Below are 13,438 nucleotides of genomic sequence, written 5' to 3'. Positions count from 1 at the left end.
CTAACAGTCAGACATAGAGACGGGTAGCAGGAGCCTATAGGACAGACTGTAAAGTGTGAGTTACAGTAGTGTCCTCTCACTATACACCAGACTGTATGTGGCAGACTGACCGGCTCCTCGCGTCGCCCTGCCTGTATATATAGGCCCTTTCATACTGCACTCTTTGGCTGGGCCCCAGCTCACATATACTCCTCACTGTGCTCAGTGTGTTTGTGTGTGCTGAAAAGTATTCAGGGTGAAAACCTTGTTTGTGCTTGGATCTTTGCAGCAAAAACCTCGTGAATTAAATTGCATAATACACGTGAGCAGTTTCATGAGATTAATTTTTTTGTTGTTGTTGGCAGGTGTGTGTGTGTGTGTGTGTGTGTGTGTGTGTGTGTGTGTGAGTGTGAGTGAGTGAGTGAGTGAGTGAGTGACTTGGCACATGTAGTGACACAGTCTTTCTAGTTGGCGTCTCCTCTCATACATGCACTCAAGTTGCTGGAGCCACAGTGGTGTGTGTGCAATGTGTTCCTGGAAAGCCTGTGTAGGAGTGCAGGGTCCAGGGCGATTCCACAGCGGCAGCCAGCAGCGACTGTGTTCTAGAAGCGTCCCACGTCACTGGGAACGAAGGAGAGAAAAGAGAAGTTTATTGTTCTTACATTTATTTTTATTTTGTCCTTTTTAATATCAACAACACCTTCTGAGAAAATCTGCAGCTTTCTTCTGAAGGCATCACACACTGACACCATTAGTATGCACTGACACACGCTTTGAGTTCACGTTGTTCTTACACAACATGCACCAGGAAGAGGAATGTCGAAAGGGTAATAAGGGGGCGTCCATGATGCGAGGGAAATGTGTGTGTGAGTGGAAAAAAAGAGGCTTCAATAGAAATAAGGATTGCGAAAGAAGCACAAATTAGCTTAATGAAGGGGCTGCAAAGGGAGCAATAAAATCAGGGGCGGTGAAGGTGTAGGCGATGAATGAGTGCAGGAAGGAGGAATGGATTCAGTCTGAAAAGGAGGAGGGTGAGAGTGGGGGGGGGTTGTTTTTTAAGTTCGTCAATAAAGCTCGGACTAATTGTGCCTCTGTGGTCCGCAGTGGTCTCCTTTCCTTTCCCCCATCCTCTCCATCTCGTTTTTTTTACTCCAAGCCTCCTATATCCTTGTCTTCTCATCTTCTTTTAACCCTCCTCCTCCCATTTTCTTCCTCCTCATATCTGTGGCTGTTGTAACGCTGCAGTGACGGCCTGAGCTTCAGCAGCAGCAGCGGTGGCAGTGGCTGTGCAATTGATCAGCAGTTCTGTTGCCAGGCTGCTCTCGTTGTAATAAACGAGCTCAGAGCCGTCGAGACCGACCCAGAGTGCCTTTCGCGGGAGCAGGGGAATCGTGCACATGCTCACGCTCACACATCCACTGCACCACACTTCCGCGATGTGATGCTGACTAATCCTGAGTGCTCTTAAACGATATGACTTTCCTGGATTCATCATTTTGTGCCTATCCTTGCTTTAGTCCCTCAACACCTGAGTTAATGAGGCATTTCATTTTGCTATTAAAGATGTTTGGGGGGGCATGATGCTTGGGCTTCTCTGAACTGGATGTTTGCTCTAAGATGAGCTGGACTTGATGAGCTGACCCTATTCTGAAGACACTATTTGGATTATAAGGTTTACCTGAGTTGCTAATAGAATATATCATTCATATTCCTGTTTACATGTGACAGAGCAGAGTCTGATTATGACTCAACATTACATCCTTTTACTTGTCAAGCAGTTAGTAACTGAAGTATGTCAATGTTGCAAATTGTTGTGTAGGATGTAATTGTGATTAAGTCATAGCTTCTACATGATGCAACTAAGGTCAGAATACATCACGACTTAATTCGATTTTTGCGTATTCAGAGTACGTTATTTGTCTCTATTTGTCTCTAATATGAGAATATTGGTGTCCATGTAAACACGTCTAATATAGTGGATTAATATATAGGACCCCTATTCGTTTCTCATCTTCACCTCCCAAAGCTTCCTCAACTGGCAGTGAGAAGAGCACCTCTGCTCTTTTGTATTTTTCAGGACTTTGTTGTGGTCAAAACTTCCTCTCAAAACATTCCTCCTCTCTCTCTCTCTCTCTCCATCCATCTTGTTTAGTCTCCAACTATACGAACCATGTTTCTTTAAATCCAAAGTTGACAAAACAACAGCTTTGCAGCTTTAGTTGGTGTTGACACACACTCTCACTCACACACACACAACCATTAGGGACAGTCCTTCCTTGCCTACACACTTGAGACTTGCTGGAGGGAGGCGGCTGCTGCTGGTGCAACGATAAAGATCAGACGACGTCATTCCAGTGTCACCTCTTAGTCTGTTCAAAGTCACCGTGAGCGACTCAGACTGTCATTGCTCTACATTTAAACATTCCTGGAACTTCCCCCTCACCGTCACTTCTGGCAGTGGTTGTCAGAGATGATGCTGAAACATCTGCATAGCATAGATATCATTCACCAGCCGATGAGCTGGAGTTGAACCCAGTGTTTTCTTCATACCTTTGTTTGTTGGTTGGTTTGATTATAAGCAAGATTATGCAAAAACTACTGTACGGATTTCTACAAAACATGGTTAAAGGATGTGGTAGGGGTCAAGGAAGAAGGCTTTTTAATTTTGGTGTGGAGTCAGGATTTTTTTTCTTAAACATTGGGAGGTAGGGCATTTCCCAGGGAGCAATTCATGGCTTAATGAAAAATCAGGCACATTTAAGAGCCTGATATCTATGAGTGTGTGCAATTAGGTGCAGCCTGATTGAATTTAAGGGGACTGTTGGGCCTTGGCAGATGTATGCGCTCTACTGAGTGCTAATCTATTTTTTCTCTTTATTAAGCTGCAGATCCAGGGATGCATCAATCTAAAAGCTTTGAATTTGCTCCTGCAGTTTCAGTGTGTTTTCAGCTTCCGGTGTAGTGAAATATAAAGTGAGTATGAGTGTGTGTGTCCACCAGAAAGACACAAATATTCAGTTTTATCATCATTCTAAAGTAATTGGAATGAAACCGTATTGTTTTTTTCTTTATTAAGCTGCAAATTCAGGGAAGCATGCCGATATTTGATCAATATAAAAGCTTTAAATGTGCCTGTGCACTTGCATCATTTTTTCCGCTTCCTGTGTAATGAAATATAAAGTGAGTGTGTGTGTCCACCAGAAAGACACAAATACTCAGTTTTATCATAATTATAGAGTAGTTGCCACAAAAGATAATCACTTTTCTCTTTTATTAAGCTGCAAATCCTGGGATGCATGCTGATAATTGATCAATATAAAAGCCTTGAATCTGCCCCTGCACTTGCATCATGTTGGCCAGCTTCCTGTGTAATGAAATCTAACGTGTGCATGTGTGTCCCCATCAGAAAAGACACACTTGGATTTAAACGGCATTAATGGATCCTCAGCCCTATTCTTAGCCTTAAATCTGTCTCACCCTTCAGGCGGTGACAGGAGCCGAGTTCTGCTGCTGGAGTCTGGTTTGTGTTCCGCCTATGGACGAGTAGAAATGTGTGTATGTATGTGTGTGTGTGTGTATATATAGCGGCTCAGATAGGAAAAGGCTGAAACACGAGAGTCTCCACAGGAGCGTGGATGCGCTGCCTCGCATCGATCACCGTTTCCATAAAGGGACCGCGCACGTTTCCTCTCTTTTTTTGCGGTTCTTTGTGTTTTTAAACGTGGCGCATTTCTCGGGTTTTACAGCAAGAGGAAGATAAGGACAACGAGGACAAGTTGAAAAGAGAGAGGTTCAAGTTTCATCCGGGTGTGTGGTTTTTTTTTTTCTGAGGGAGGACTGGGAGGAAAAAACCGCTGGTTTGCGTCAGCGAGTCTGTGGAAAACAAAGCGGAGCTGCAGCCTCCACCAGACTCCATGATCGTTTCTACACATTTTAACTTTAACCACGCCGCGCGCGCGCACACACGTGCATGTGCACCGATACGAGGTGTGTTTTGGGTTTAATCGAAACGGCTGCAGTGTGTGTGTGTGAAGACTCGTTAACCCTGCCCCACGGAAACTACAACACGCGAGGAGGAGGAGGAAGCGAGAGACAGAGAGGAAGAGGGTGTAGGAAGAGTGAGGGAGGACTGCAAGGAGCAACTCCTTATTGTTCCACGTTTGTTTTTTTCTTAAAACACACACTCCCTCTCTCTTTGTCGCTCTCTCCCTCACACACAGACACACTCTCTCTCTCCCTCACACACACTCTCGGTGGGGTTCGGTTCTTTCGAGGTGCGACAAGAAAAAAGAAAGATCGTCAAATCTGGATTTCTTTATCCGCTTCCTTTCGTCCAGGATGAGGTTTAAACGGAACGGATCCTACACGTTGAATAGGTAAGAAAGAGACTGGTGTTATGTGATGTAAAGCAGAAGTTATTGATGTGTTAGCCTTATGGAGGAGGAGGATGAAGATGATGAGGAAGAGGAGGGAGCATGTTTTAATACACCCTCAGCTTATAAATCACTTTCTCTGGTGTTTTCCACGTGGAGTTCACTCTATTGCACTTTATTGCATTTCTTTTAATTTCCCACAATGACCCTTAATATTGCTAAAGTGACTTTTTTTTATTGCAACAGTAGCAGCATCAGGCTCATTCAGCTGCAACTGGACCCCTGAAGGCTTGTTCCTCATTGTGATGGATATTAAAGTCTGTCGAGGCTTCACATATATACTCACATTGCCGTATATATTTCTCCGTTTTGATGACGGCGTGTGTTTTTAGGCAGTGGTCGTTTCAGATTTCACCCACGTGGATTTCAGTCTGTTCAGCTCCATGAGGAGAAACCTGTCTGTCTTGCTTTGAGGTGGGTGGAGGGGGTGGGCTTTCTCTCTTTTGTCCTCCCGCTCCCATTAAGAAAAACGATCTCTACCCCCCCCTCCACTGAAATACCCCATCATTGAGTCCCATCACCTAGCAACTTTGTATGTGCATGAAGTGCGTCTGCCTCTCTCCCCTGAACCCACTTTTCGCTTGACGTGATTGCAACGGCCTCTATTCATAACCAGGCGTTTCTAAACCCGGTCACGAGTTGGGTCTGTCCCCTGCCCAGTGGTTTCCATCTGTCTCTTTCCCTCTTTCTCTCTCTCTCGGTCTCTCTCTCTCCTCGTTGTGCAATCTCTCCAAGTCACAAGTTAGTTTGAAAAAAAAGTATCTGAAAAAAATGTCTTCCACCAATAGTGTTTCTCATATTCATCCTGTGTCCCTGTTTCACCGGATGTCTTGCTTTTGTTGTTTGTCTGGATTTCATGATAAGACCGTAAAGTCTGAGGAAGTACACACACACACACACACACACTCATATTGTTGAAAGTGACAGATGATTTAGAGCCAGTTTCGTTTCTTCCATTTTCCCTCTGCTGCTCCTTTTCCCATTTGCCTTGTTAAGGGGCACACAGTGTTCTGCTGTAACTGACACACACAAAACCCACATCCTGACTCTTGGGAACTGAAAACACAAAGGGAGGTAATGAGCACCGTACGCCCACCTCACCACACAGCTGAAAGTGTGAGAAACGTCTATTGCCATCTACCCATTCTCCACTTCTTTATGATTTAGCTTAGGAAGCATGTGTTTGTGTTGCTATCCCCTCTGCTCTGTTGAAAGCATCCACCCACATGTGCGTGTGTGCGTGTGCAGGTAAGCAGGATGAGGTAATTAAACAGTTAAAGCGGAGGACTGTTGGCTGCAGCTCCTGGTGACAGGTCTCCAGGGAGCCGCAGGAGGAGCTGGTATTGGCGGTGGAGAAGGAGGGATGACGTCAGTGGATAGGAAACTGCTTCGCCGGCGCTGCTGCAGTTCTCCTTTGTCATCTCTTTATTTTCAGAAAGAAGAGACGAAGTAGAGAGGGAGTTGAGTTTTGTCGTGTAGGACGTTCAGTGCAGCTGTGTTATAGGTGAAAATATCAACTTGTTATCGTTAAACCCATGTCCATGTTCGGGACTCATTTTGATGAGTCGGCGACAGAACAAGCAGAAGCGTCCCCCCCCCCCTGCAGTTGTTGCGTAACTGTTGTCCTCTGAAGGTGACTGGCTCGGCTGTCTCTTGTCTTTCTTGGCCGACTGCAGTGTTTTGTTCTCTCTGAACTGCAGAGCTGGCCTGCTTGACGTCAAGCCTGGGTATTCAGTTGCTGCCTTTTTCCTGGTCCGTTAATACCTGTGTCCGTGTCTGTCGAGTCCTGCAGGCTTTAGTTACAGCTTCTCACACACACACTTTCACCTGCCTACCGCAGTCCTCCCGTGTGTGTGTGTGTGTGTGTGTGTGTGTGTGTGTGTGTGTGTGTGTGTGTGTGTGTGTGTGTGTGTGTGTGTGTGTGTGTGTGTGTGTGTGTGTGTGTGTGTGTGTGTGTGTGTGTGTGTGTGTGTTCGTGTCTCCGTCTCTGTGTTTTGATCTGTAACGAGGCAAAGGGCAAGACAAAGTGATTGCTTGTATTGAGTGATGAAGGGGAGATATCGAGAGAGAGAGACGTAACGAGGTCCATATTTCACTTTGTGTCCTTCGCCTTATTTGCCCCACACCATCGCCACAGTGCTCTGCAGTGATTGGCTTGCCTCCTGGGGGCTTGTCTCTGCGCTAGCCCCTCCCGCCCCGTACCTTTGCATCATTTGTGTGAATGAAGAGTCCACGTCATTGTGTACGAAATGGCATATGTACGTCCCCCTGCCTATTCACAATTTGATCCCTCCTCTGTGTTGACATAAGAGTTGACAGTTAGCAATCTGCTGTTATGGCTCGGTTACATATAACTGACGGTGGTAAAGCTGTCAACCTGCTGCAATCATTAACTTTCCACAGAGGTGTGATGGGAATTTGGGGGATTTAACAAACCGAGTGTGTCTGGTCTCTCTGAGCGACGGGTGGAGATGGGATGTTTAGACCTTGTTTAGGATGTATACAGATGGCTGAGATTGGTGCCTCCCAGGGATCGTTTCCTATCTCTCTGTCTCCCTCTACGTCTTGCCATCTCTCCGTCCATCCCTCTCCCCTGCAGTCCACCCTATGCTGCCCAGCCGTCAGCAGTTTGTTTATGGGACTCTGTTTGCCAAGCTAATCTTCCCGCCTTTCAAGTGGGAGCCAGCTAGAAAAAGTGAGAGGGAGGGAGAGAGAGAGGGAGGGAGAGACAGAGAGGGAGGGAGAGGGAGAGACAGAGGGGAGGGAGAGAGAGAGAGAGAGAGGACAAGAGTGTGAAAGTGAGGCAGTTGCAGTAGTTGGAAGCAAGAGCGAGAAAGAGAAACATGCTCAGAGAAGTGAGTCTGGCATCGTGAATCATTTAAAAACAAAGTTGTTTTGAAAGTGCTAGTTTGTTTGGCTGAATCGTCAAAAGGTCTTCATGTGTGTGCATCCGTCCGTCCTGCACCACCTGCGTTACAGCCAAAGGCCGTTTGAGCAGCCATATTATTACGCAAGGTGCTATGCTGGAGCTGGGAACTGCCGTCCTGGTGCACCCATAGCCGAGCAGAGACGGGGAGGTGAAAGGGAGGAAGAGGGTGCTGTGGTTCGGAACCTCGTCAGCCCGGCTCTGCTTCACCGACGACTGGATGGGGGTTCTGGTGTGCTGCGACTGCTTCTTCTATAGGTAGTTAACCGAGTCACCGATACCCTTATTTCCTCTCATGACCCTTCCTCCCTTCCTCTTTACTGCTGTTGACATCATCGTACTTGGCTATTCAGCACTTCTGTGTATTTTTTTAGACTTTCACTAACTTCTCCATCTGATCCCTCCCTCCTCCCCTCTCCCTGTCCTGCCCATTCACCTCTCTGTTGTATTGCTGCGGTTTTGCTGAGACATTTGAGGACAGTGCTGCTGTAGCAGGGAAGAGATTGTGCTGTAGTCAAACGCATGGGTTGTCTTGACTTGTGGGAGGGGAAGAGGAGGTGGGAGGAGGGGAGGGAGCCGAGGACAGACGGACAGCATTGGCATACAGCCAGTCTCCTGTAGCTGAGCGATGGTGACGAGTTGGATGTTCCTGGTAACAGGGTTTGCTGGGATGGCAGGTCAAGACTAGTTGGAATGAAATGGCGTGTAGCCAGAAGGCAGATGATCAGTCAGGCTTGCCCTGCAGCCTCTGCTCCCATCCTCCCGTTTGCCTCTTTGGCTCTGCAGCACTGTTTGTTCGGACACACAGTTCCCTCCGAAGAGGTCAAGGGTGTGTGTTTTTCCTTTTGTGTGGCTCTGTTATTTGCAGAGCATTGCACTTCATAGACTTTGCACTTTTTTCTGAATTCACTTTTTAGTTTAGTTCCCTTCAGATGGACGCGGTACAGCAGCTGTTGGAGTGTAGCTAGTTATAAGACCCGATGACTCGCTGGCCCTCATGCATGTGGTTGTTGTGCTTGAGAGGAAGGTGAAGTTGATTTAGGGAAGTCTCTTGCTCTGGCAGTTGGAGCAGAAAGGCTCTGGTCCCCCTCTCTTGTGGTTGTGGGGTTGGCAAGCCAGAGCCTGTCCTAACTGCTGTATAAAGTCTAAATATAACTTCCTAGTTCTCTAAGGAGCATTTTGATGGTGAGGGTAAAATTGTAGCTTTAACACAGACTCGCACAGCTGGATTAGATTAGGCCTCGATGCGATTCAGGACTTTGTTTGCACTTCACTGCTGCTCTTAGTATGAATAACAGCCTTCCGTTTGTGTGTGTTTCATGTATTTGTGAGGCACCACATGTTATATACTGCTGGCCAAATACACACAGAAGCCTTATGAAGACAGGGCTTGTGCCAGAGGTACTTGCCTTCATGATCAAGGCAGGGGTGGGACCTACGCAGTGATGTCTCATGGGCTCATTAAGCCAAAATGGGCCGTCACGTCTATTTTTAGCAGTTTCTTCTCCCTCTGCGTCGCCATCAGCCAGTCAGGTGGCTCAGTGATGATGTTATATGGCTTGATTGATGTGTGTTTTTGGAGGCACACCCATCCGAACAGGTCCTCGTTGACCTCAGCCCCGGCTAGCCCTCCTAACCCTGGGCTCCGGTGTTTCGGCTTTCAACAGTAGCATTGTGTGGAGCAGAAACTGCCTGCCAGCACGCTCCAAAACAGACTCCATGTTTAATGTGTAGAGTGGAGCCATTGAACAGTCATTCATCAAATGACACAAAGTAAAATAGATTGGAATCGACCTTGAGTTTTTCTACAGTCTGAAGCAAAGACCAGATTTTTTTATACTCGGGTGAACTTCAGTTGCTTCTACTGCTTCTACTAAAGCCAAGTACATCTGAGAATCAAGATTATTATAACATTTTTAACCATACATATACCTTTTAGACTGGAAATGATGAAGATCATTGCAGCTGTTAAATAGTCAAAGTTCATGACCCCACTTTTGACCTTGAGAAGAGACGTAGGGATAATATTGTTTGTGTTGACACTCAAACCAGTCTGGTTGGGATTTAAGGTTCAGTGGTTTGAATATACTAAATGTTTCATGATTATGGAAATCTTGTAGAAGCTCTCCGTACTAATCTGTAACCAAGAGAGCAGGAAGTAGTAATTATTTTTAGTCAGAGCTATTCTGATCCATTTTACACTCAATAAGAAGAGAAGCTTTGAAGTTTTACCTTTTGGTCGTCATTGAATTTTGTCCTAACTGTGATCGCTATGTGCCGTATGTACATCGTCATGTGAATGCGTTCTCTCCATCTTTCTCACACACACACACACACACACACACACACACACACACACACACACACACACACACAGGATCAGTTTTCCAAGGCCTCCTCTAACTGTGGTAGGTGCCTGAGGACTGTTGTTTGAGTTGAATCCTAGGTCAAGTTCTCATTCAGCTTTTAGTCAATTTTGTGTCTTTTCTTTCCCCCAACACACACACACACACACACACACACACACACACACACACAATAACATCAGAGGTTTAAGTTGTGGTCATCATTTCATCATACACAATTGCAGCATGAATGAAATCCAATTCTCCTCTCTGTTATGAGGTTAACTGTTCCTCTACTCCTGTGATGGATCATCGTTGCTGATGTGCTGCAGGAAAGCAGACACACACAGACCCGGAGTCTCCGTCACATGACAAAAGCACGTGTGTGTTTGTTGCCAGTGGATCATGTGGTAACTTTTATAATGTATGCTGTGGAACAATAGCTTTGATTGTATCATCGTAGTGTGGGTGTGTTGTATCAGCAGCGCGGGCCATACTGTTTGCCATGTGTCTCTCATTACGCCATCTTTGGCAGGCCTGGCTGCTTCCACAGAGCTGAGACGTGCAGCTCAACAAGGGCGCCGTTCTCCACCAACAAACCCCACCGCGCTCTTTCCCCCGCCTCAGCCCGCCAGACTCCCTCCTAGCACGGCCGCCGCCTGTCACTCAGATGGGGCTGAATTGAATCAGTCTTAGCGGAAAGTTTAGTTTAAGAAAAAGTGGGATTAAGTTACAATTAGTGCATAGAAATCATTATATATTCAACGTTCTGCTTGGAGGAGTTGGATGGGATTATTTCCTGCGGCTCTTGCACTGTACAATAGAGCTGCTTTGTCATTCTGGTTGGAGAAAAAATACCAGACGTCTAACTAAACCGCGAGACCGAAAATGTGTTTCTAGGAAGGAGCTTGCGGATAGTAGCAATATTTGCTAAATATACAGAGGTGCTTGAGTTAACTTAATCTAAGCAGGACATGTGTTATGTTACACTCAGATAGGAGTGACACTGGCTGTTCAGTGCCGATCTAACCAGAATGGCACTCAGTAGAGCGGATACGTCCAGTCCCAAAGTCCCTTAAAATTCGATTAGGCTGTTTACAAATTTCACACACTCGTAGATAGTTCCCGGGATTTGCGTGTTTTTTAATTTTTTATCTAAGATCTCGAGATCTGTACCAAAATGTACTGGATGTTCCCCTTCCATCAAGTTCTGAGCTAATCTGTCCCGTAGTTGTTGTGTAATCCTGTTGACAGACAAAAGATTAAAACATAACCTCCTTGAGGGAGTAACAAGTCTGTCAGTCTTGACCGACTGTCCTTCTCAACTTTCACCTGCCCTCCAATCAATGCAGAGGGCAGACCTCACACACGGGTCTGTGTGTGTGTGTGTTTTGTGTTCAGGAGCAAATGAGTCCTGCTGGCTCAGGAGAAGGAGAAAGAGATGGCCTTGCACTAACCTCACCTCTGCATTTAGATCCACACAGTCAGCACTTGCGCGTGCACAGTCATGCACACGCCTAATTAAAAGGAAAAACAACCCCACCTGAAATAACTTAAATCTAAGATCTTAAAGTGTAAAACTACAAGAAGGTAAAGAAGGAACCCAGATCTTTAACACGCTTCTTGCTGGAAATACATTAATCTGAGCTGATCAGACCAATATTCTCTGCAGCGTGTCAGCTGTCAGTGTGTGACAGCAGGTGCCCTGTAGGCATGGAAAAACTCATTACAGCTGCTTGGTGGCCCAATTGGCAAGTAGATAATGGCTTCATTGTGTTTGGCTCAGTTTGAAGGGTGGTCAGGTGGCAGGAAAAGGGTTAGACAGAATTCAGTACCAAAAGCAAACGGCCCTGGAGGCTTTGTGAAGGTGGCAAATTGGTTATAGCAGTTGTTGCAGAAGCTCTGCGCTGCCTGTGGGAACAAGAAGCCCATTTGGGAGGGAGACAGGAAGTGCTTGGGTGCCTCACTTCCTGTTTATCGAGTTTGTCCCGGGCGAGAGTGAGAGAGGGAAGGTCTGGTGCAGTCTAATTGAACAGAGATGGTCGTGGTAGGTTAGACTTCCTTATTTGCTCTCCATCTCAAGCTGAAACACACACACACTTGCCTGCATAGCTGTGTAATTGCCTCTGTGCTGCAGTGCCTTTGGCAGCTGTGCCCCCTCATTTGTTTCAATTATCTACCATCTGACATGCATGGTGGAGAGGAAGACGGGGGAAGAACAGACGAGGAAAGTTTTAAATAGCTTTTTAAAAATTGTATATGTACAGATTTCGCACACCTTAAAATGACCTAACTGCACATGCATCATGTTCAGAGTCGCACACGCTCACTGAGCAACCTATATTTAATCGGTGAGGAGCTGTGGAGGAGAGGCTGCAGCGGAGTGAGTGGGATGCTGCAGAGTGCTGACTCCAGTTTGTTCTAAAGTGACGTCGGTAACATTTATTACGCAAACTGCCGGAGCTCAGAGGCTGAGGGCCAAACCAGAACTAACCTTAAATGTCCTCTGGTATCATGGGCGTTCTTCTGCCTTCTGCCAGCCTGGTACTTTAGCAGCAGTATTGTTTTGTTTTTAAGTTTTTTGCAGTGGCAGACAGATGTGCACTCTGCATTAGCAACCCTCCCATCCCCCTCCAGGAGCGATGATGTCACCGCATAAGCTCATCTTCCAGTTACTCCTCTACCCGCAGCCAATCCCGGACTTGTTTGCACCTGAATCCCCGGGCGACACATGTATGAACCGCCGTTGATCTCATCTGCTCATAAAAGGATCAGGTTATAGTGTCTTCACCACAGCTCATCCTTTACCTATAGGATGTTATCTGGGGAGGGCGGAGGAAAGTGTGACGCTTTGCGACAGCAGCAGAGGAGGGAGCGTGCACGTTCATGCTCTCGCTGCTCCAAGGACATCTATTGATTTGACCCCTTTTGTGTCTCCTTTCTATCCAGCGCTCCTTTATTTTCTGACTCTGGCAGCAGCTGCCTCCGCCCACTTCCTTCCCTCACTCATTGACGCACCATCTGTAGACGGCAGGCACGCTTTTTATTAAGTAGCACATGTGTGTCGGTGAGGATGTTACCAAACGGGGGAAAATGTAGACATAATAGTAATTGTTTCCCCCGCGTTAAGTGTTTTTGTGACTCCTGTGTTTCTCTCAGCGGACTGACACAGACACGCTGTGATATTTCCTCCATGCCAGTCGCTGACAAAGGGCAGGGCTTTGCTGTGGGTTCACTGACATCCTAGCAATTCCCCCAAGAAGCAAAACACGCCGTGGTTTTTTCCAGGAATTTCCATAACATTTGCTTCCTTTTCTCTTTGTCTCCAAGCTCCCCCCCTCCCCAGTCTGCCTCTTCCTCTCCTCTGTTTGTGGCCATAACACAGAAACACATGACATTACTGTGTCTTGCCTAACAACACTGCACAGCTTTTGGCCTGTACCAAACATGTAGGCTACACACGGGATGTTTTTCCTCCTGATTAGGCCCTAGAGACTGATATCTGCTGACATCCCGACAAGATCTGCTGTCGTAGCTAATTACCGGAAAACAAGTCAATGGGTGGAACATGTCTTCTGTCTAAAATATGAGTTCAGCTGTCACAGCTCTGGGTTATGGGACTCGCTGTGGGCTAACCATCACTCCGTCTTGTTGTTGAGCGGCTGTTGTTGTTACGGGTGGATGTTCAGGTTAGATCATGTCTGCCTCTTTTTCAAGTATCTTCCTGGGAGAGATCCGACTTCCTCCCTGGGCAG

The 13,438-nt window shown here is 46.5% G+C and overlaps 1 protein-coding gene across 3 annotated transcripts in view; it reads left to right on the top strand.

Moving 5' to 3' along the window:
* mob2a (MOB kinase activator 2a) overlaps window positions 1-13,438 on the top strand; it is a 60,179-nt gene that overhangs the window by 21,148 nt on the left and 25,593 nt on the right. The window contains exon 1 of one of the 3 annotated variants that reach the window (XM_034589180.1): window positions 3,591-4,355. The exons of 1 other annotated variant lie outside the window; for it this stretch is intronic. In XM_034589180.1, the coding sequence (XP_034445071.1) occupies window positions 4,318-4,355 (38 nt within the window). In that variant the 5' untranslated portion in view covers window positions 3,591-4,317. Of the gene's footprint in view, window positions 1-3,590; window positions 4,356-7,163; window positions 7,597-13,438 lie in introns of those variants that run through there. One more of the 3 variants, XM_034589178.1, reaches the window with a different exon arrangement.

The sequence above is a fragment of the Hippoglossus hippoglossus genome, chromosome 6, assembly GCF_009819705.1.
Source record: "Hippoglossus hippoglossus isolate fHipHip1 chromosome 6, fHipHip1.pri, whole genome shotgun sequence".
NCBI lineage: Eukaryota > Metazoa > Chordata > Actinopteri > Pleuronectiformes > Pleuronectidae > Hippoglossus > Hippoglossus hippoglossus.
This window is presented reverse-complemented; position numbering and strand designations above follow the sequence as displayed.